We start from the raw sequence: 19,857 nt of genomic DNA on the forward strand, positions 1-19,857 counted from the left end.
CACCTGAGCAGGATTGTGTACCTTTGCTGTTGGTAGAGGAGACATAATTAAGTCTCTAAAACTGACCAAAAATACTTTGTTTATAAAAAGATTGCTAAAGAATGAGTAGCCTGAGGACGAGGTTTCAGACTGCTGGCTTCTCATATGAGCTATAGTTGCCTGACTTCTTTTAGTATTTTATCTGGTGATACTGAAGTACACATTTAATGTTGCTGCCCAGAGGGGCTGGAGAGGAAGGCTAGTCCGTCAGCAAGGACTGGGTTCTTTACACTTGATTCAACTAGTGTTGGTGCCACCTATTGGCAAAATATTTAGCTGGTAGGGCCTTGTAATAAAAGCAGAAAGTACTTTAAAGTACTTCTAAACATCATTGTATTAAACCCTCCGTAGTAAAAAATGGCATGTTATAGGGTCTTTTTTCTTTTCAGATTTCTATCACTTGAATCTTCTGGCATGTGAGCATAGGAGAACAAACGAAAACGTACAAAAGCATCTGATTCATGTTAAGCAGTAAGTTTTGCATTTGACTCCCTGAGAGAGTCAAATGTCTTAAAAGGTTGAGACACAAAATAATTCAAGAGGTTCACAGTATCGTGCCTGTTGTGGGTGGACGATACAGCTTGTGCGGCCAGGAGAATTGCTTTTGGTCGTTGCTAAAGCTGGATAAGAAACCTAATGTGACATTACTGTTTTCAGTGGTGTTGATGGTTTATTTTGGAGTGGTGCAGGCCACTGTAAGTAGAAGCTGTTATCTTGCATGCTGACACTACACTACTTCCCTCATTTACACTTGCACAAAAGTGCTGGATCTGATGTGTATGTGTATCTGTGTTACTTCTGCAAACTGTGTCCTCCTATGTATCCTTTTCCAAAATAGTCCAGCAGTGACTGTAGGAGGAGGCTTGATTTTGTGGGGTGTTTTTGGTGGGTTGTTTTGTTTTGTTGGTTTTTTTTTGGTTTTGTTTTGTTTTGATTTTTAACTCATCTTTGGTTTTTCTTCCTGTTAATGCTTTTGGACTGTGCTCTTCTCTACAGTCGCATGTGCTCTGGTTGGAAGAATCACATCTTTCTACATCTCTAACTGTAAAACTCCCTCCTCATCTTGTCTTTTGATAAGGATTTATTGGAAGTACTGAACCAAATTTGAGCTAGATTTTAGGTATTTTAGGGTTTTTTTACAAAGTCTGTGTGTTAAAGATTTTGAAGGACTAGAAATGCTTATCTGAAAGTGTTTACTGCATTTTAATCTTGTAAAGTCTTTTGTAAGAGGACAAATACACAGATCAGGCGTTGCAGCATGAGTGAGAGAAGACCTGAATTTCTAGAAGCAAGAGTAGATCTTAATTTTTCTAAAGAAAAGGCTTCAAAAAACAATTATGAAATAGAAAGTTACTTACTGATATTGTATTGCAGGATCCTACAAGAATTCTAGCAAGTATCCCTTTGTACTAGCTGCTGTTTAAAACAAAGCCCATGAAGGCATGTACCTTGTCTTAGGGTGAAACAGAGCAAATCTCTCAAGATTCCCCCCCGCCCCTCAAACACTGTAAAGGGATTTGTTTGATTTGCCTTCTAATTTTCAGTGCCCTCCATCTTATACGTTACTTCACAGCATGACCAGAAAACACCCTTGGATGACTGGATGGGACTGTTTTTCAAGCATCACATTGTAATCGACCCCAGGGCTTCCCTGTTGAGAAAACGGCTCCTTTTCAAGCAGGGATTGCAAGGCAGATCAAATAAGCAGCCATTTCTGTATTAAGAGATCTGCTGTGTTGCAGTAGAAGATTTCTCCTGCTGAGCGTTCCCACTGTGTGTCTAGATATTTGCTTTTATAAGCAGAGCTGACAACTGGTACAGAAACAGAACTGTCTGTGGGCAGGCTTCTTAGGTGCTCTGGTTCTGAAAGAGGCTTGAGTATTCGGCTGTAAAAAGGGACTTTTCTTTTAGCAACTGGGGCTCCAAGCTGACTTGGGTGTGTGGGTTGTGATGTGTGGGTTTTTTCAAGATGGTAATTTAGAGAGAAGTAAAATAGATACTTCTGCATTCCAGCACATTACAGATGCCATCTAACTTAATTATGACAAAACTGTATTATGATTCCTCCCCCCACACCCATCCTCCACACAGGGATAAACGTGCATATGCAATTATTTTTGCATAGCTTTTTGGCAAGGCTTAAAGAGCTAACATTGTGCTTGCATGTGGTGTTCAAGCGTAAAGTGTGGAGGGAATACTTGTGGATGAAGGTGAAGGTTACAGTGACTGATCGTGGTAGACCTGTTAGTTCTGATTTGTGATTTTCAAGTCAATTTTGTAGAGGAAGTTCTGCTTTCTCCTCCTGCTGGTAATGCATCTCGTCCACCTTTGGTTTGGAGAGATGCCCATCAGTGAAAGAGAGAAGGGAGAGGCTGACCGGTCAGTTAGAAGTGACCAAAGGGAATGCAGCGACCTACAGACAGAGGCTATATGTGGTGGATGTTATTTTATTGTTATAGGATATATTTACTCATGCTCAAATTTACTTTACTGCCACTTTGCTTTTTGTTTTGCTCAGCTGTGGCTGTGATGTGGGAGGCTGTGTCGCACTATTGCTAATGATCAGTTCCTAAATTCTCCATGGTCTCACTTTAAGTCCTGTCCCCCAGGCCTGTTGCCTGAAGTGTTTGGGATTTAGCACTTTTTTAATGCATTCTTTTGTCTGTCCACGTTGGAGCTGGTTTTCCCTTTGCTTGTACTGTGGGCAGCAGAAGACCTGTGTGTACTGTTCTTCTCCAAGTCTGGCCTGTTCTTGCAGAATTGAGCAAATATTTTTTTCAGCATATGTGGGCTTTGAAAATGTGTAATTCAAAGTTTCTGAGAGTTCTAAGAGATCTGTAATGATTGGTGGATTCTGTATAGAAGGTGACGGTTCCTGTTTATATGAAAATGTTAAATTGGTGTTTGCTGCTTAAAGGTAGGTACTGCTTGTGCTTAACTTGGCTTTCGGAAAATGTCTTGCAGAAATGCATACGACGCTGTGCATGCGTGTAGTTGCTTTGGAGACTAGTCAGACGGGTCAATGCTGTTGTAAGTGGTGCCAGGTGTCAGGTATCCATAGTTCTTGAAGCTGTAAAGGAACAAAAATGTGTACTTTCAATTTTAGTCATATTTTTGCCATATATAACTTTGCAGTTAAAATGAGAAGTCTTTGGCTTATGCTGCTACTATTGAGAGGGAACAGTTCATGCAGTTCTACAATGCAATTTAGTTTGTGCTTTAAGCAGGCTTTAAATGTCTTCATTTACATTATTTTTGTTGTATCCTTCACTGTGGTTTATGATAATAAAGTTTGTGTGGCATTTGTTGGCATGACTGGCATTTGCAAGGTCCAGCATTCTGCCTGAAAAACAGATGGTGTGAATATGTACTGCAGTTTAATGTATTTAATGCATATAAACGTGACCAGGTAGCAAAACAAACAGAAAAAGAGGAGGAAAGAAAATTAGGTCTGAGCAATCCGTTCTCAGCAATGTTTTTGGTGGGTTCTAGGATCTGCTCCTGGCCTAGTTCAAATCAAGGTAGTTATGAGTGATTCAGAAGAAAACGTGGAAGCTTTGTCAGCAGCCACTGTAGATGTCCAGAAATGCACAGTGAAAAAGATTTGCACAGATAGCTTAGCTGTGATTCCTTGGTAAGTTTGAGCTCATTTGGACCACTTGCGTTTTAATATTGTTTGGTGCAAACTGGATTACCCACAGCTGTGGATCGATAAGCAGCATTTGAAATTCTGCTTTTGGTACTAATTGCATTTGGATGCCCTTGGGAGGGGTACACGGTACCCCCCTGGAGTTTTGAAGTTCCTTTGTGGCAGTGCATGTCTTGTCAAGATTTCCCCTGACAAGGAGCATTATTTTGGAAGAAGTTAGTAAAAGACCCTTTGCTCCTTTGGGGATGGAGGCCCTGATCAGCTGTTGCTGGTAAACATGTGTGCAACTCACTTCGGGAGGAAGTGCCAAAGAAGCATCTTTCTGGTCTTGCTGATGAGAAGTGATTTTGTTTGTTCGTTTTTAATAATAATGAAAAATAAAGTAATCCCCAAACTGTAAAGTTGTTACTAGTAAAAAAAAAAAAAAGAAATTTTCCAAAGGATGCATTTTTTTTCCTTGCATAGTGATGACACAGTGTCTTAATAGTATATATCTATTCGTTTTCCATTTATTGGAGCTTGCTGAAGGGTATGTGCGTAAATGCAAGCCTTTTCTTTTGTAACTTTATGGTCTTGTTTGGTTTATGCAGTGATACCTGAACGTAGCGAACATCATCTTTGCTGATAGTCAGAAATGGCAAAAAAGTTTCTTAATTATATCTCGGTACTTTGGTGGTGGTGGGATTAGTCAAGAATAGATTAAAAAGAGAACTTGTCTTTATAGCTTAAAATCTCTTTTTGATAGGGCTTAATATGAAAAAAACAGAGCAGTTTAGATCTGAAAATCTGAGAATTCTCAAAAATCTCAAAAGGAGATTAGAGTTATGAGAAAACCAATGATATGCCTAACCTTCCCCAGGCGACATGAAAATGCTCCTACTGATTTCTGCTAGTTTATCTTTCATACTTTGGAAGAGGGAAGTCATGTCCGCGCTGTCTCTCCTGCACTGTAGTGTGTTAGCCACGCTCTGCGCTGGGCTGCTCTACTTTAGCCTCTTGTTTATTTGCGAAGGGGCGTTGCAGCCAGGCTTTCATGGTGACTAGTCCTGTGTATCCATGGAGCAGGAGCAGGCTGGCAGTGGGATCTTCACCACTCTGCCCTGAGTGTTTCTTACATGGTGTGGTTCCTTATGGATATGAAGAGCTGAGTAGGGCAAATAGTTTTGAAGGATCTTTGCTAGTAAAGTAAGTAATCACTGGAAGCAGGTGGGATGTAGGGCTCATTAGTCTCTCCTGGAGGCCTGCTGCCATCACAGGATGGTAAGACTTCGGGTAAAGTAGGCATGCTTACTTTGAAAACCCTCCAAGAATGCCTTGTTCTCACTAAGAAGAGTACTTTTGTTTTAAGAAAGCTGAATGATCATTGCATAGCACTGTTTGTGGGCTTTCAAAATGTGGGGTTTCAAGTATGCATTTTGACCTCAAAGTATTTAAACTATTGTGGGAATTGAGAACTTCTAAAAATCATCTTAAGAGTCAAGTGCAGGAGGGGAAATGTTGGGTTTTAATCTTCACTTTAAACAACTGTCCATGTATTTGTTTTAGCTGTAAATGTTTTAAATTGAGGGGAAGAGCTATTTTGTCCTTAAGGTCTCTTTTACTCTCATTGATACTGGTAGCTCTGGTCAGGGACACTAAATTAAATGCTCTGTTGGCTTCCCTGTGGAGATAACGTGCCAGGAAAACAGATGGCTTTTTTTTTTTTTTTTTCATGGTAAACTGATTTTATCATTTGCTTCAGAACGTATCATCTCTGTAGTTCACCAATACGTGGCGGCTCAGATGCAAATGATACTTATCCATTAGAACACCAGCAGTCTTTGAATCAGGAGGGTTCCCTACCAATGTATATAAGTACAGCGAATAAGCTGAAATTAAAAATATAGGAAAAGACTGGAAGAATGTCTGGACTCACATAACACGTAGAACTTCAGGGAGCTCCATGTACCTTGAGTTGTTGATCAATATACAAGTGACAAAACTTACAGTCACATGCAGTAGTTACATGTGATTTTTGAGGGGGAAATAAAAGGATGAAGACAGTTCTAAAAGGAGAAGGTATCTTAATGTATTAGAAATGTGTTTAAAATACCTGTTTGAAATAATTTCCTAAGAGATCACCTTTTTCTGTGTATACATTCACAAACCTGGCTGTCTGTCTCTTTCCATCAGCTGTTTTGAAAATGGAACGCTGTTTTCATCTACATCATTTTACTAGCATTTGATATTTTGAAAATGTAGTAGAATAGATCTCTATTATTTATCTCTTAGCAATCAATTAATCCAGAGCCAAGTACAAGCCAGGTACTCTGCTACCAAGCTGTAGTTGCAGCCTGCGAAAGTGGGAGTATTATGGAACAAGAGGAAAATAAAACCAATGTATAAATGTGAATCAGTTGCACCCTGCAGATATAAAACAGGAATTAACTTCAACACAGTAGGGTTTTTTAATCTGCTTTATCTGCTGCTTCTTTTTTTAGGCCTTGGTAATCAGCTGAAGAGGCTGGAATGTGGAATACACAAACAATATACCTTTTATTACCAAGTCTTATTCAACTGACTGTCATCTTCATGTTGCTTCACTATTTAACAGTACTGTGCGGTCTTGATGTGGCAGTATAAGATTTTTTTTTTTTCTTTTCTTAGTCATCTGACCATTTTGAGTGAGTTTCGGTCAGTATTGTCTGGAGGAGATACTGTATGGTGTGCTGTTCACGTCAGGCTCAAGAAATTTGGATTTTTAAGTGAGCTGCTTGGGAACATGTCGTGCTGGGCTGGAGAGGATTGAGTCCAGTCCTTCATGACTCTAGGCAGTCAATATTATGTTCAAGAAGGTACATAAGCTGTCAGCTCTGTGTATTATCGTACACTGTGGCTGTAGGTGATTTCCTAACGCCATCTGATAAATGTACATCCTGTAGTTCAAGTCTCGGGCCTATGTCTTGCAACAAGCTATGGGAAAAGTGCTGGAGGGGTCAGATTTTCACTGGACATTTGATAAGGATTTTTTTTCTGAACTGTTTTATATAAACCCTTGAGGTATCATTGGAGAATGTTTCAAAATCATCATTCTGTTTCAAATACAAACTTTCCAGTATCTTTGCTCATGTGCATGGTTGATTCCTGAGTGACAAAGGCTTTGATCAGGCAGGTCACAGAGGCAATAGTACGATGATGTTTTCATGTTGTAAAAGACTGTCTCTGATTTGCTTTATTCTTAGATTCAAAAGGAAAAGAAACTGCAGCAATGAAAGCTGACCTACTGAGGGCTCGCAATGTGAAGAGGTATATTAATCAGCTAACGGTGGCAAAGAAGCAATGCGAGAAGAGAATAAGGCTCCTGGGAGGGCCTGCTTATGATCAGCAAGAAGATGGCACTTCTGATGAAAGCGATGGCCCTCAGAGTCAGAAGGTATAAATTGAATAGCACATACATTGTCTGAAGGTTATTCTGACTGTGTTAGCGCTGGATCGTATTAGCCTCACTCATTAATCCCTCCCTTCTCCCAGGAGTCAAGTAAAAATTAATTGCTGCATAGTTTATTTATCTTGGGAAGGGATCACTAAAGTACCTGAAAAGACATACTGATCACTCAGCTTGGAACGTTGCTAAATGTGAAACTTCATGAAGGATCAAGTGGCTTGTAGTCATGTGTGATTTCTCAGACATACTGCATATGGGGAGTTAATAAGGATGTGGTAATGGCCTTTCTGAAAGTGGTAACTTGCTTTCAAATAAAAGATTGCCAACATATGCGCAATGTTTCTTTGGCCCTTGTTATATTTGCTGTAGGAAATACCAGCGGGTTGTGCAAACACTAAGTTGTTCAAAAGCAAACACTTACTTGTGGAAGGCAATTGACAAAATTAAGGGCAGTTGTTGCAGAAAAACTCTGGTAAAGTTGTTGGCTGAATGCTAGGTCTTCAACATCACTGTAGTCTGGAATTGAAAAAAATACTGTTGTGTTAGCTAGCATCTGCAACAATAAAAATAAAGTCATGGCTACTTATCCTTGCTTTAGTAAGCTTAGTGACTTCTTTGTGTAATCTGTCCCCTTTGGGCAAAGCACAGTAATTGATGTATTCAAATTAAAAAGAAGATTTTATCTTTTTCATGTAGGTAGAAGTTCTCTCTTCATGCAGGGATCTTTAATTTTCATTATGTCTGTATAACAGTTATAACTTAGTGGCACCTAAGAAAAAGTTGCATGAAGCAGAAGGAGTTCTTGCTATTTGTGTTTTGTCTTTCTTGAGTAAGGGGTCTGAAAGAGAACAATTCCCTACCCCCTCAAGCATGATTTCAGATGGTGTGTCTCAGATTGTGCCAGGACAGTCCTGAGCTGTTTCCTGAAGTTGGGTGTAGTGAGAGTTGCCAAGGAGAAGAGGAAAGAGGGAAGCATGTGGCAGCACCGCATGAGCCACTGGTGCCACTTTCGGTGCCTGCTGAGATGTTATAGATTTTCCAGGGTAGGTACATGGTGACATAAGATTGTTCAGGAATGGGGTCAAGTGGTGAAGCTGCACTGAATAGGGGCAGGGCTTGGTCAGAAATATAATAAAATACAGTATTGTCATAATTAAAATCAAAGGAATTCCTGTTGTTAATGTAGTGTGTTTTATAACCCGATGGATTTTTTGGGTGGGAACTGCTGACCCAGAGTTATGTCTAGCAGATAGACCCGTGAGCAGCTCCGTATTGAGTTAATGGTACTATTAATAGGAATAAAGACTCCTTGCACATTGTAGTGATGATGGAAACAATGGGATCTGGGGCTGCTCTGCTTGTAAACTTTTGATGTGTTTCTGTGAAGAAGCCCTAGAACCTCTCCCCTGTCAGTGTAGAAAATAGGAGAACTGCTTCTCTCTTCAGTTGTCCTCAACTCTCTGTGGCCAGGAAAGAAGCTGAGGGAGGCTGGATGGGAGATGGAGGCCACACCGTTCTCTTCCGAGCACAGAAAAATGTCCAAGGCTTGGCTGAGGAAGGGGACTCCCTTCACTGTTGCTTCTTCCCATCCTCTTCCTGCAGTGTGGTAGCTGCAGTCTGGGTTCTTATCTCAAGGCAGCCAGTGCTATCTTGGATACTGGCCCCTCCTATGTGGGCAGTATTGACTGAACAGTCAGGCCTTTTTCTAAGCAAAAGGGACAGGCATTGTTTGGGATTTAGTAGGTAAGCTAATGTTGGTGTGTCACTGCTGTTGGCCTATAATTTTTAGAGTCTTGCTGTGCCAGCTTTTCTGTTAAACTAGCACTTAACCTGCAGAATAATTAGCTTGCGTAGAAGAAACTGGAAGTTGGCCTTCCGTTCTTCAACTTGCATGAAATAGGTCAGAAATGGGCATTTTATGGTTGTGTTTTGAATTACTGTTTTATGTAAGTGTAGTACAGAAGCCTGAATACATTATTAACTTTGGGGAATTTTTACTAGTTGAACAAAAACCCAAATTGACTAGTGACCTAAACTTGTATTTTGTTTTCACTTCTTCATCCTACAGAAAGCTTTCTCTTTCCTGCAGTAGTGGGGGAGTAATAGGATTGCTGGTAAAAGTCTTTAATGCATGTTCTGATTATGGGTTTAAATGTGGAGATGGATTATTTGGAGCTGTCAATGTTCTCTTACAGATTTAAGAAACAAAATTTACATGCTTTGAAATACTTTTTTTTTTTTTTTTTCTTTCATGGCAAAAGCTAGTTATAAAACAGCGTCAGTTTTCTGTTTGATAAATACCTGAAGTCAAGGGACTGTATAGGCTTTACATGTTTCACTTGGGCCATTATCCTGAATCTCGGTTCTCTAGGGAAATCATGAATGTGTGAATTATGATCAAATGTTTATAAGCAAACAAACAAACCCTAGCTGCTCTCTAAATCTGAGTTCTGTCATTAGTTCTGATACTGATTTGTAGTCAGCCCTGGGTGTTAGATTTGCTTGCAGAGAAAATGCAGTTTGAGTTAGTGTAATATATAAAGCATTTCTTCTAATCTACTTATGGTCAGTGCAATCCTTTTTCTTAGAAACTGTACCTGCACAGTCTGCAGTAATTAATTGAGTTCTTGTTGTCTGTGTTTATTCAGCAAACCATTTGTTTGATCTGTTGTGTTCAGCATAACAGCCACATCACCACATCTGTGAGATTTGACCTGTGGAGTCACAGCATCTCCTTAGTGGAGCTGTTTTGTGAACCATGGGTGGTAGGAGGTGCTTTGGGGATCTGATCCTTGACTAGCTGTGAAATAGCAAGGAAACCACCTGAGTGTGTTTTGAGGTGCAGGCAGTTCATGTCCATAACCCTGATGATGAGGACTAAGTTGAAACTCCTGCAGAAAACCTTGCTTCCACCACATCTGTGGATAGACACTGATTTAACTGGTGACTGATCGAATTTTCACTGTGATTTCCAAGCTTCAGGTTGCGAGATCACATTATGTCAGGAGACCTCGTGGTACAGAATTTGGGGATATAAAGAAAGCAAGCTTCAGTTGTTGTTCCCCTGTTGCCTGAAGATGGAGTGTCTTATGACAGAAGTGTGTTCACAAGTACGTGAGTCTCAAGGCAGGGATTTTTCCATTAGTATATGTGTAGGTACCTTCTGTACTATGTACTTATCATTGCATTTGTTCAGCTACTGCTGTCTGTGACAAAGATAGCCTTATGATGACTTGCCTCTATTTAAAAAAGAATTATAAGAATATATGCTTTAATTTTAGTAGTGCACAGACAAAGCATTAGCTAATGTTTTTTAAAATGCACTTTGGAAAGAGGCACATTTTTCTGGTGTTATTTTTCCCATTCCTGTTATTCCTGTCTTCTACAAAAAAGTAAAAAAAACAACACCCAAACAAATGAAAACAGAAAACAAGAGTCTGTGTGCCATCATCCCAGCAGCAAACCTCCACTACTGACCCAAATTATGTTCACCCCACCCATGATCTGCAGTGCCGTTACCAGCTTTGTTGTGGTTATTCACTATAGGCCAATGTGGTTGTAGCGAATGGGAACCTGGTGTGTTGCAAAGAAATACAGTACAGTGCATCTGTGCTGTGTCTGGTGCCTATACAGGCCCTTCCACATTAAGTAGTTTTTCCGTGTTCCTCGTCCAGAGAGAGGTTGCGGCTATCTTTAGGGACTTGCCAAGACCAGCTCTCTGCTTTGTAGGGCGAGGAGCAAGGCTAATCTGTGTACATATGCTAAGGATGCTGGTTAAAGCACCCTGCTTGGAAAAAAAAAAAAAAAAAAGAAGATAATTTAATGCCTTCCTAGTCTTTGGCAGAGCCTGTGACCAGCTGTGGTATATTAGTTACTTTCCTGTTGGAGTAGGGAATTGATGTAGCAGCAGTAAAGCTGCTGTTTTTTTCTGAACCTGGAAGCTTCCCTAGAGTTAAAAAGACTTGAAGAGTTGTTGAGGCTGATAATTCTAAGATTATATCTGCTAACTGGATATTAGATTTGCGGGTGTACATGTGCTCTAATACGTGCGTATCTGCCAACATAGCTTAGAGTTTTGTACTCTATCTGTGGTGATACTGAGTCACAGAATGATCTTTTGCTAAGGATTATGAATTACTGCAGAATGTTGTTCTTTAAATCAGAGAAAGAAGGATCCTCCACAGAATGCTTCCTGGATTGCATGCATTTTATGATAACTTATCACCTCAAACCTAAAAAACCTCTTTTGTCTGTCATTGTTGTCATCGAAGTCTTAGTAATGTTTGTAGCGTTTGTAATGTATTTGATAATTTCAGGATAGTCAAGCCTTAAACAAAAACCTAAAAAAAAGTTTGAGAGGTCTCATTTCTGCAAGATAAGTTTAAATAAGTTTTTCTGTCTGTTAATTTATTTTGTTTAAGTATTTCAGTTTGCAAGGTAGCTATTAGAAAGTTTGCGTAACACCGTTATTAGGCACCACCACTTTAATTGCCATGGGGCACTTGTGCGGTGGGCCCTGTGTTAGGTGGGAGGGATGGCTGCACTGGCCTTGCTCCCTGCAGCAGCACTTACCCACAGTTACTTTTGAGAAGGGATGTTTGTTAATTATGCTCCTTGCTGGTAGCCTGGGTGGGGATACCTTAGATAGTAGAAGCATAGAGACCAAGGTGATCTCTTGCTTCAGAATTAATGGAATGTGTCTCCTCCACATTGTGATTTATTCCTCTGCTATCATTTACAGAGCTGACAGTCCCAGAGATGGTGAAGATCTCTGTTCAAGAGGGTGGAAGATCCCCTTCCACTTGTATTTTAAATAGTTGTCCTTGATAAAATGATGAAATAGAGAGTATGATGATGCACAGCAATGAGGCTAAACCACAGACTGGCCTTTGAATTGTCATCTCTGTGTTCTTCTCTTTGACAGTCTGATCACCATTTCTGTAATAAGCCTAGCTTCAGCAAGCCTCTCTCTCTGTGCTGTTCCATAAGGATTATAGAGTGAGCTCTGGAAGGCAGAAGTTTGTTATCTTCGTATACCTGAATAGATCTTAAGCTAAGAGCAAGCCATGTCCAGGCAATATTGTTATGGTAAAGGACAAAGAGAGGAATAGCACATGACTGTCACTGAGGGACTTCGAAGATCAAGAGTGCTCAAAAAGAGCATTTCAGCTGAGACAAACACAATTTACTTAAACACTGCCCAAAATATAGGGGAGCTATTTCAGGCAAAACATAGGTGGCTGCAGTTTTTAAAGAACCTTCTTTGGCTTGGTTCATTAAGGAAGTGACTTGTGCTAGTAATTGTGTACGTGCACATGTACGTGGTTTCCTCCCATACAGCCTGAGTCCAGCAAACCATTTTTCCTAAATGTGACTTGGTGGTAGAGTCTCAGAGGTACTAGGTTTAGGAAAATAGGTGGTCTGCCCAGAGAGAGAGAGGCTGATACGTGACCTGAATTATATTATTATTAGGTATCAGAAAACCCATCTTAGCGAAATTATCATCAATGCCTCAATCTTGGTTGGAATTCATGTCTTGCTCTGTACTAAATTATATCTTTGCTATAAAATGCAAAGTCATAGGAATTTATTATAGATTTATTAACCTCGGTGCTTAAGGACCTGCTTTTCTTTTCAGAGAAAAAGGTGTGGGTCAGTTGTTGTCTGTGAGGTAAAAAGCAAGAGACCAAGATCACTCTGGTGTGTTTGGATTCCTGGTAATATAAGTAATGGTACTAAATAAGCTACATGAAAACTGCTTTGAGGTGAGGTAAAAAGCAAGAGACCAAGATCACTCTGGTGTGTTTGGATTCCTGGTAATATAAGTAATGGTACTAAATAAGCTACATGAAAACTGCTTTGGCTGCTAGACTGAAAAGATGGAGAGGAAGGGGTGTTCGGTTTTAATAAGGTGTTTTGAAAATCAGTCCTATTTATCAAAGAAAGCCAAGATTGTTCATTTTGTTCAACATGGGAAGACACATTCATTTTGTCAGGGAGGTGATTTGTTTTCAGGTGTTCTTCTCAAAGAAAAGGCCTGGATTCACAAAAATAGTAGAGGATGAGGAAGTGATAATGGCTTTTTAATCCAACAGCTTAGTGCCTGCAGCATCTGCTTGGGTGTAGGAAGTCTGCATTTCATTTCCTTCTCTGCTTGACGTACACCCTCTAACCTCAGGAAGAGTCCTGAGCATTATATCACAGCCTGTACTCCTTCCTGTCTGCATTTCTGATAGATGCTTTTCAATAACACTCAGTTATTGGGAACTGGCCACCAGTGCCCTGGCTGCCAGGGTAAAGAACTACACTCCATCTTTCTGTGTATCCCTGGGAATAATTGAGATAAATCTTGGAGCCCTGTGGCCTGGAAACTGCTGGTGTTACTCTTTGTTTGAGTCAAGCAAAGAATAGATCAGTTAGCTTTCAGCTTGGCTCCTCTGCCATGCATTGGAGATACTTAACATTGGAAGTTAAATTTTTGGCAATAGCATTTCATGAATGACTTGAAATGCCATCTTAGTCCTTTGAAATGTAGTCTTACCTTCTGGACAGAAAACATGTGGAAACATTTCCTATCTGCTAGGAGCATAGATGCATTTATCTTCTAAATACTTACAGCTAATATTTTTTACGTTATTATTGATTTTTTTTGTAATGAAGCAAAACTGTTACCATAGAAAATCTGTGCAGTTGAATGTAGTACACGTTTGTGGGATGCATGGTGCTCTGTGGGGACATCAAGTGAAAAGATTTTCCCCATAAGGGATGGAGAGAAGCTAGAGTTAGTTTTTTTTTCCCAGGTTTTACTCTTAGTTTTCCTTTCTTCAGATTCTTCAATTTGAAGAAATTTTGGCCAACCCTTCATACCGAGAGCACTTCCGAATCTACATGGAAAGGATGGACAAGACAGCTTTGATCGGTCTTTGGGAGTCTGTGGAGTGTCTGAAGAATGCTAACAAGGTGGAAGAAATTGCAAGGCCATGCGGCTTGTGCATTAACGGGAATCTCTGCTTGTTGTGATCTTGATGTTAGGAAGTGTGTTTGTATTTGTGTTTTTAAAATAGCAATAGCACAGGATGGGTGCTAAGCAATTTAGGTTTTTTAACTTCATGTCAATGTTTGAGGGTAATATATCAGTTAAAAATTGTGGATTGTTGTGATGATGGTTTACTGTTGTTCAGTGTAGCAACATGACCTGTAAAAAGGGTAATTGATACGCAAAATTAATAGAATTATATCCCACTCCACCGGAGAAGAAAACTTGCAGTAATATATTGGCTTTGGTTGTATCAGCTCATGTGAAACTTAGGAGTACATTACTGTTTGACAGTCTGTACATAAACTTCTCATCTTGCCAATTACAGGTAGCCCATTCAATCCAAAACGGGGAAAATTTCTGTATGTATGTTTTTAAAATCCTTTCCAAAGAGAGATTTTTACTTTAAAATACCCCTTCCTCTCCCTGTTCTGTTGCTGTATAAGCAACTAAGAAACAATGCAATATTGTAATTTGTGCTAAGATAGAGTAGGAATGATAACCCTGAAAAAGGGATGGGAAATATCACTTATGGTTGCAAGATGTATCCTGGAGTATTGGTGCAGAGCAAGACTGTAGAGGACAAATTTGCTGTTGGTGAGCAGTGGGGTGAATTTTTGGGGAAAACTGTTTTAAACCTCCAGGAGTCACGCTAGCATAAGGTAGGAATTTCGTTAATAAGTATCAGTTAGCTTTTTATTCACTGTAATTTTATTACTCTCCTATGTAAAAAGATTCTAGTCAGTTGGAAAACATAAATAACGTCCTGTAACCAAAGTGGCAAATTGTGGAGCGTGAGTAGTGAGCTATTAATATGATCTGAGGAAATGGCTAACAACCAACTCAGGCTAAGAACCATTTGTCAGGCACTGTGGAGAAAGTTGTATCAATCAGTTTTGATTTGCAAACTGCTCGTGATTGGAAAATGACCTTTCAGCTGTGATTTCTGTCCTTGCTTTCAGAACAATGTGTACAGTGCCTTTATTCAGGACTCTTTTTTTTTTTTTTTTTTTTTTTTTTTTTTTTAAAAAAAAAAAAAAAAAAAAAAAGAGATTCTAACATGCTGTGCTCCTGCTTCTTCATGGAACGGAAAGGTTGTCTGCCACTACAGGGGCAGTTTTGATTATAAAAAAGTAGCATCATGCAGCCATGTGGCTGTGATATCTCACATGAGGCAGGCAAGCACATTGCGCTGTACTAAGGGAGTGCATAAAACCTTTTTAATTCGGGTCAGTTTAAAGAGATGATGATTTAGAGAAGTGATCCTGGGCTGTGCTGCATTACTTCCTCTTTCCTGTTCATTACTGCAAAGTTCAATCCCGTGGTCTGGTCTGTGCTCAGTGGAAATACCCAGCATCGTGTGCTGGTAAACGTCTCTTCAGGTGTGCTTGGTTTTCCTTTTTTCTTTTTTTTTCTTCCCCCCTCTCAAAAATTAATTATAGTCATGTAAACAGCGAGTTGATCCTATCCAGCAGAAGACAGGAGAGCTGATAGACCTGAACTCTACAATCTGAATTTAAAATGGTGACCGCAGTGTTGCTCTAGCACTTTTTTACCTTTTAATACCAGCTTTTGGAGCATACATTTAAAAGCAGTGGGTGTGAAGCTATGGTGATTTTAGAGCATAGCTCTTTCTTCACTTAGCAAATACTATACTTACCTTGTGAAATTGACTGCTTAGCATAGGTGCACAGGCAGAGTGCTTGATCTCAGTAAGAGATTCACAGATGCGTTCTCATCTGTCTGGACATGCAATTAGCTTGATCATCCTTCAAATTATGCACCTGGATCCTGAGTCATCCTGATATTTTTAACACTTTTTCATTATTCTCTTCTCCCTCCCTTTCCCTCCTTGCTTCCTAGGCTGAAATACCTCAGCTGGTGAGTGAAATTTATCAGAATTTTTTTGTGGAAAGCAGAGAAATACCTGTGGAAAAATCCCTTTATAAAGAAATACAGCAAAGTCTTGTGGGAAATAAAGGCATTGAAGTATTCTACAGAATTCAGGCAGATGTTTATGAAACTCTAAAGGACAGATACTACCCCTCGTTCATCGTCAGTGATTTATATGAGAGATCAGTCAAGAAGGAAGAAGAAAGAAGTTCTGCTCAGCTAACTCCTGAGGACAGAGACGAAGTGGTGAGTCATATGGACAATTTCTTTCTGTTATTTAAGGTGATCTGAAGACGATGCTGAATAAAGCATACAGTAGCATCTTCTGTCCTTGAGCTTTGGACGACTTTTCTTTTTTTTTCTGATATATTTATAAATGTCACTCTTCGTATTTTCATCAAGTAAACCTGGTAAGTTTACAAGCTCTTTGAAACAAAATGGTACAAAATGACTGACTACTTACACTTTAAATTAGTTAAAGTAGATATTTCAGATTTCCAAGCCTTTTGTGTTCCTTACCTTTTGTTTTGCTCCTTAGTACCAGAGGATGCAAAACGTACCTCATTCAAGCTCAGCTGCTCTGCTTTTCAATGAAGGAAGTCTCACTGAAACATCAGTAGGTTTCTGTCTAGATATTGTTCCTGTCCCTTGTGCATTTCCTAGGTACTAAATAGGTATTAAAAGCTGCACAGAAGAGAAAAAGTAATGAAAAATGTAATCTTAGTGCTTTTTTATTAATTTAGTGAATAAATTAATAAGCTATGTTGGAAGATAAAACTGATTAAAATAGCACTAGAACTGGAAATATTAAAACAGAGCATTCAAAAGGTCATGAGCAATAACCCAATGGCAGCTCTCTTGGGGCAGGTTTTTTCAGTGAGTTCTCTAAGTTGGTCACGTCAGAGGCACTTACGTTACGTTTATGGAAGAACATTTTGACAAGAGTGTCTCTCAGACTAGTGAGCATCTTTCAGTCAGGCTGCTACTTCAGGTCACCCTGGATATCTTCATTTTACATGTGAACTTGCTCAGAACACAGTGAAGTGTAATAGTTTGTCTAAAACTGGATCTAAATGAAAAAATCAGAAGCAGAATTCAGAGGTGCTGATCTACATTCTGCCATTTAGAAACACTTTTTCTGGACCGTGAGGCTTTTGTATTTACTACTTAAATATAACTTTCATTTCTGTAGGTGAGCTATTATAGTCTCCGTAGTCCATATCAAGCAAATGTGCAGAGATGAGCTGTTATAAATAAATTACTTCCAATATAAACTTTTAGAGCTTGCTGGATTTTTCATTGTTAGTTTCTCCCTGTGTTCTTTTCCTTGATAAAAGATCCAAGATGCGTTTTCTACTTTTCTCACTGCTAACTCAGCTGTGTTGAGGGTGGTAGGTACTTCAAAGTCTTTCTGTCCTTGTGTTTGCAACTGTTGGGACTTTAAGAAGAGAGTTACTGGTTTTGTCCAGAACTTTCTAAGTATTAAACGTTGTGCTTTTTAATCTCTTTATACATTTTATTCAGAGTCTAACAGAGATAACAGTTTTTTTAAGAAAACTGACACAACACTTCAGGGCTAGCTGTCCTCTGTCAGATAACATTTACTATAGCTGCTGAAAAATTCGGTTTTTGACATCAGCATCATCTGTCCTTCCTCTGAGTCCTTGGATATATATGTGCCAGATTTGAAGGCTGTGTCTGCTGTGAAACCTTAAAGACTAGTGTATTGCCAGGTTTGCTTATATGGTTAAAGTTTTTTGCATTTTTAACAATAAATTAAGTATGAAGTTGCATATGCCGTTAGAGCATTTCTTGAATAGAGCAATCCTAATGGCTCTGTGCCATCCTTCAGGTCTTTGAGGTGAAAGTAAATTATAACAAATTCTTCTTTTTGAAGGTTCTAGTGCGCTTTCAAATGTTGGTGAAAACATACTACTGGCTAATAGGTTTGGATTTTTTTCCTCCCTGTGTATAGGAAACCATGGCTGAGAAATCAGATATTTCTGGAGGGATCCATATTGTTAGCAAATACTAATTGGTTTAGTTTGGGTTTTGGAGGTCTGTGTTCTCGCTTACTGGGGCACTGTGGGAGTTACTATGTTAATTTTCTATAAATTTCACTGTTACAGTTTGGTAGGTAAAAAGCTGTCTAGTGTACTCATGGAGGGAAGGACAAAAGGGCAAACCCTGATGAAACGTGAGAGAATCAAATCAGAAGATAGGAACTGGAGGAAGGCCAGACTCTGCTGGTTCTGCTGCACATGAAACAAGCTCTTTCTTCTTTCTTCCAATCTGCCATCGCTTTTCGCTCCTTGGACAAACCTCCTTTAAAAGGTCATGAGTAGATGTAAAAATACAGAAGCAAGCAGTGCCTGTGTGCAGCACTTTGAAGAAAGAGGGTCTGGTGGTTGCTTCAATGCTGAGTGTGTCAGGTGGCTAAAATAAGCCCAAAGTGTGTTCTGCAGCACTCACAGAAATGGAAGTCACTTCAGTTTAGCAATCAAGGGAAACAGCATGATACTTTACAATGTCAGCTTTGAGTGTGTTGGTTGTTTATTTGATAAATTTGAATACAGGTGACTTGTTGTCTTTTAATTCTAGTGTTTTTGTGATAAACCTAGTGATTGAGCAGTGTAATAATTTCTGTAAGTGTCATGGTTTGAGGCTGGGCCACTAACAAATGACAGACACTCTCTACTAACCCCTCTCCCCTCCCAAAAAGGGAAAAGGAAAGAGAACAAGGGCGAGAGACTTTACGATTTGGAAAAGGAAACTAAAACAGCTTTAATGAAACAATAGCAATAAAAGAAAAGATAATAATAAGAATAAGGAAATAATGAAATATATGCAATATGTACAAATATATACAAAACCAATACCGTACGCAACTCCCCCCCCCCCGATGACAATACGTCACCACCACGCTGCAGGGCTGGCACTGGGGCAGTCCCAGGCTGGACTGGCAGCAGACAAGGACGGGATGCAGGAGCTGGACTCAGGCACTGGATTCAGGGATGCACAGATCGGGATCGACGATGTAAGAACAGACAGAGTCCTCCTCAGATGTCGGCCATCGAAGAAGAGCAGGAGAGACCCTGGTGATCTCTTAGCTTTATACTGAATATGACGTCTATGGGATGGAACACTCTGTTGGTCAGTTTTGGGTCACCTGTCCAGTTCACTCCTCCCTGCAAGTGCGACCCTTTTCACTCCCGGCACCCCAACACGGAGTACGAGATTTAGCAGTGACCTTGGTCGCTGTAAGAACAAGTATAAGCAAGGGCCCCTCTGCATCCCATTCCTTGGTACGAACTATAAACATCAGGCCTTGTCACTGCTGGAAGCAGTCACTGTCTGGAAAAACATGCTGCTGTTTCAGAAAGTGCTGTTAGTTAGAGGAGACTTAACTGAAAAGTTAAAGCACTAAAACAGAATTAGTTCTGGTTTAGCCCAAACCAGGACAGTAAGTGTCTGAAATATTAATGAAAGAAACCATGTAGCCTACCTCTGTGAGCAGAGCCTCACTGATTTATAATTGATTGCAATCCTTTGATTGCTAGAACCAAACTTCATAAGAAAAGGCTTTTAATTCTTCGGTGTTAAAATAGCACTTTTGATTCATTTTGACATCTGTACTTCCCAACAAGTGTAAAGTTTTTAATTTTGTGGTTCTGTTCAATAGCGTTTTGAATAACACCCAGTGTCGTTAATTATTAGTATTTGTGTTATCGTAGTGCCAGGAGCTGAGCTCTGTACACATGCTTGGAGGGAGTCTCTGACCTGAGGAGTTTACAGTCCATGCAGAACAGACAGAAG

General features: G+C 39.7%; 1 protein-coding gene across 1 annotated transcript in view; it reads left to right on the forward strand.

The window, feature by feature from the left end:
* The window catches only part of SNX25 (sorting nexin 25), an 88,520-nt gene that overhangs the window by 45,013 nt on the left and 23,650 nt on the right, over window positions 1-19,857 (forward strand). Inside the window, exons 7-9 of the mRNA XM_086464155.1 lie at window positions 6,910-7,100; window positions 13,941-14,072; window positions 16,012-16,287. Of these exons, the coding sequence (XP_086320281.1) occupies window positions 6,910-7,100; window positions 13,941-14,072; window positions 16,012-16,287 (599 nt within the window). The remainder of the gene's footprint in view (window positions 1-6,909; window positions 7,101-13,940; window positions 14,073-16,011; window positions 16,288-19,857) is intronic.

The sequence above is a fragment of the Leptosomus discolor genome, chromosome 4, assembly GCF_034619465.1.
Source record: "Leptosomus discolor isolate bLepDis1 chromosome 4, bLepDis1.hap2, whole genome shotgun sequence".
Taxonomy (NCBI): domain Eukaryota; kingdom Metazoa; phylum Chordata; class Aves; order Leptosomiformes; family Leptosomidae; genus Leptosomus; species Leptosomus discolor.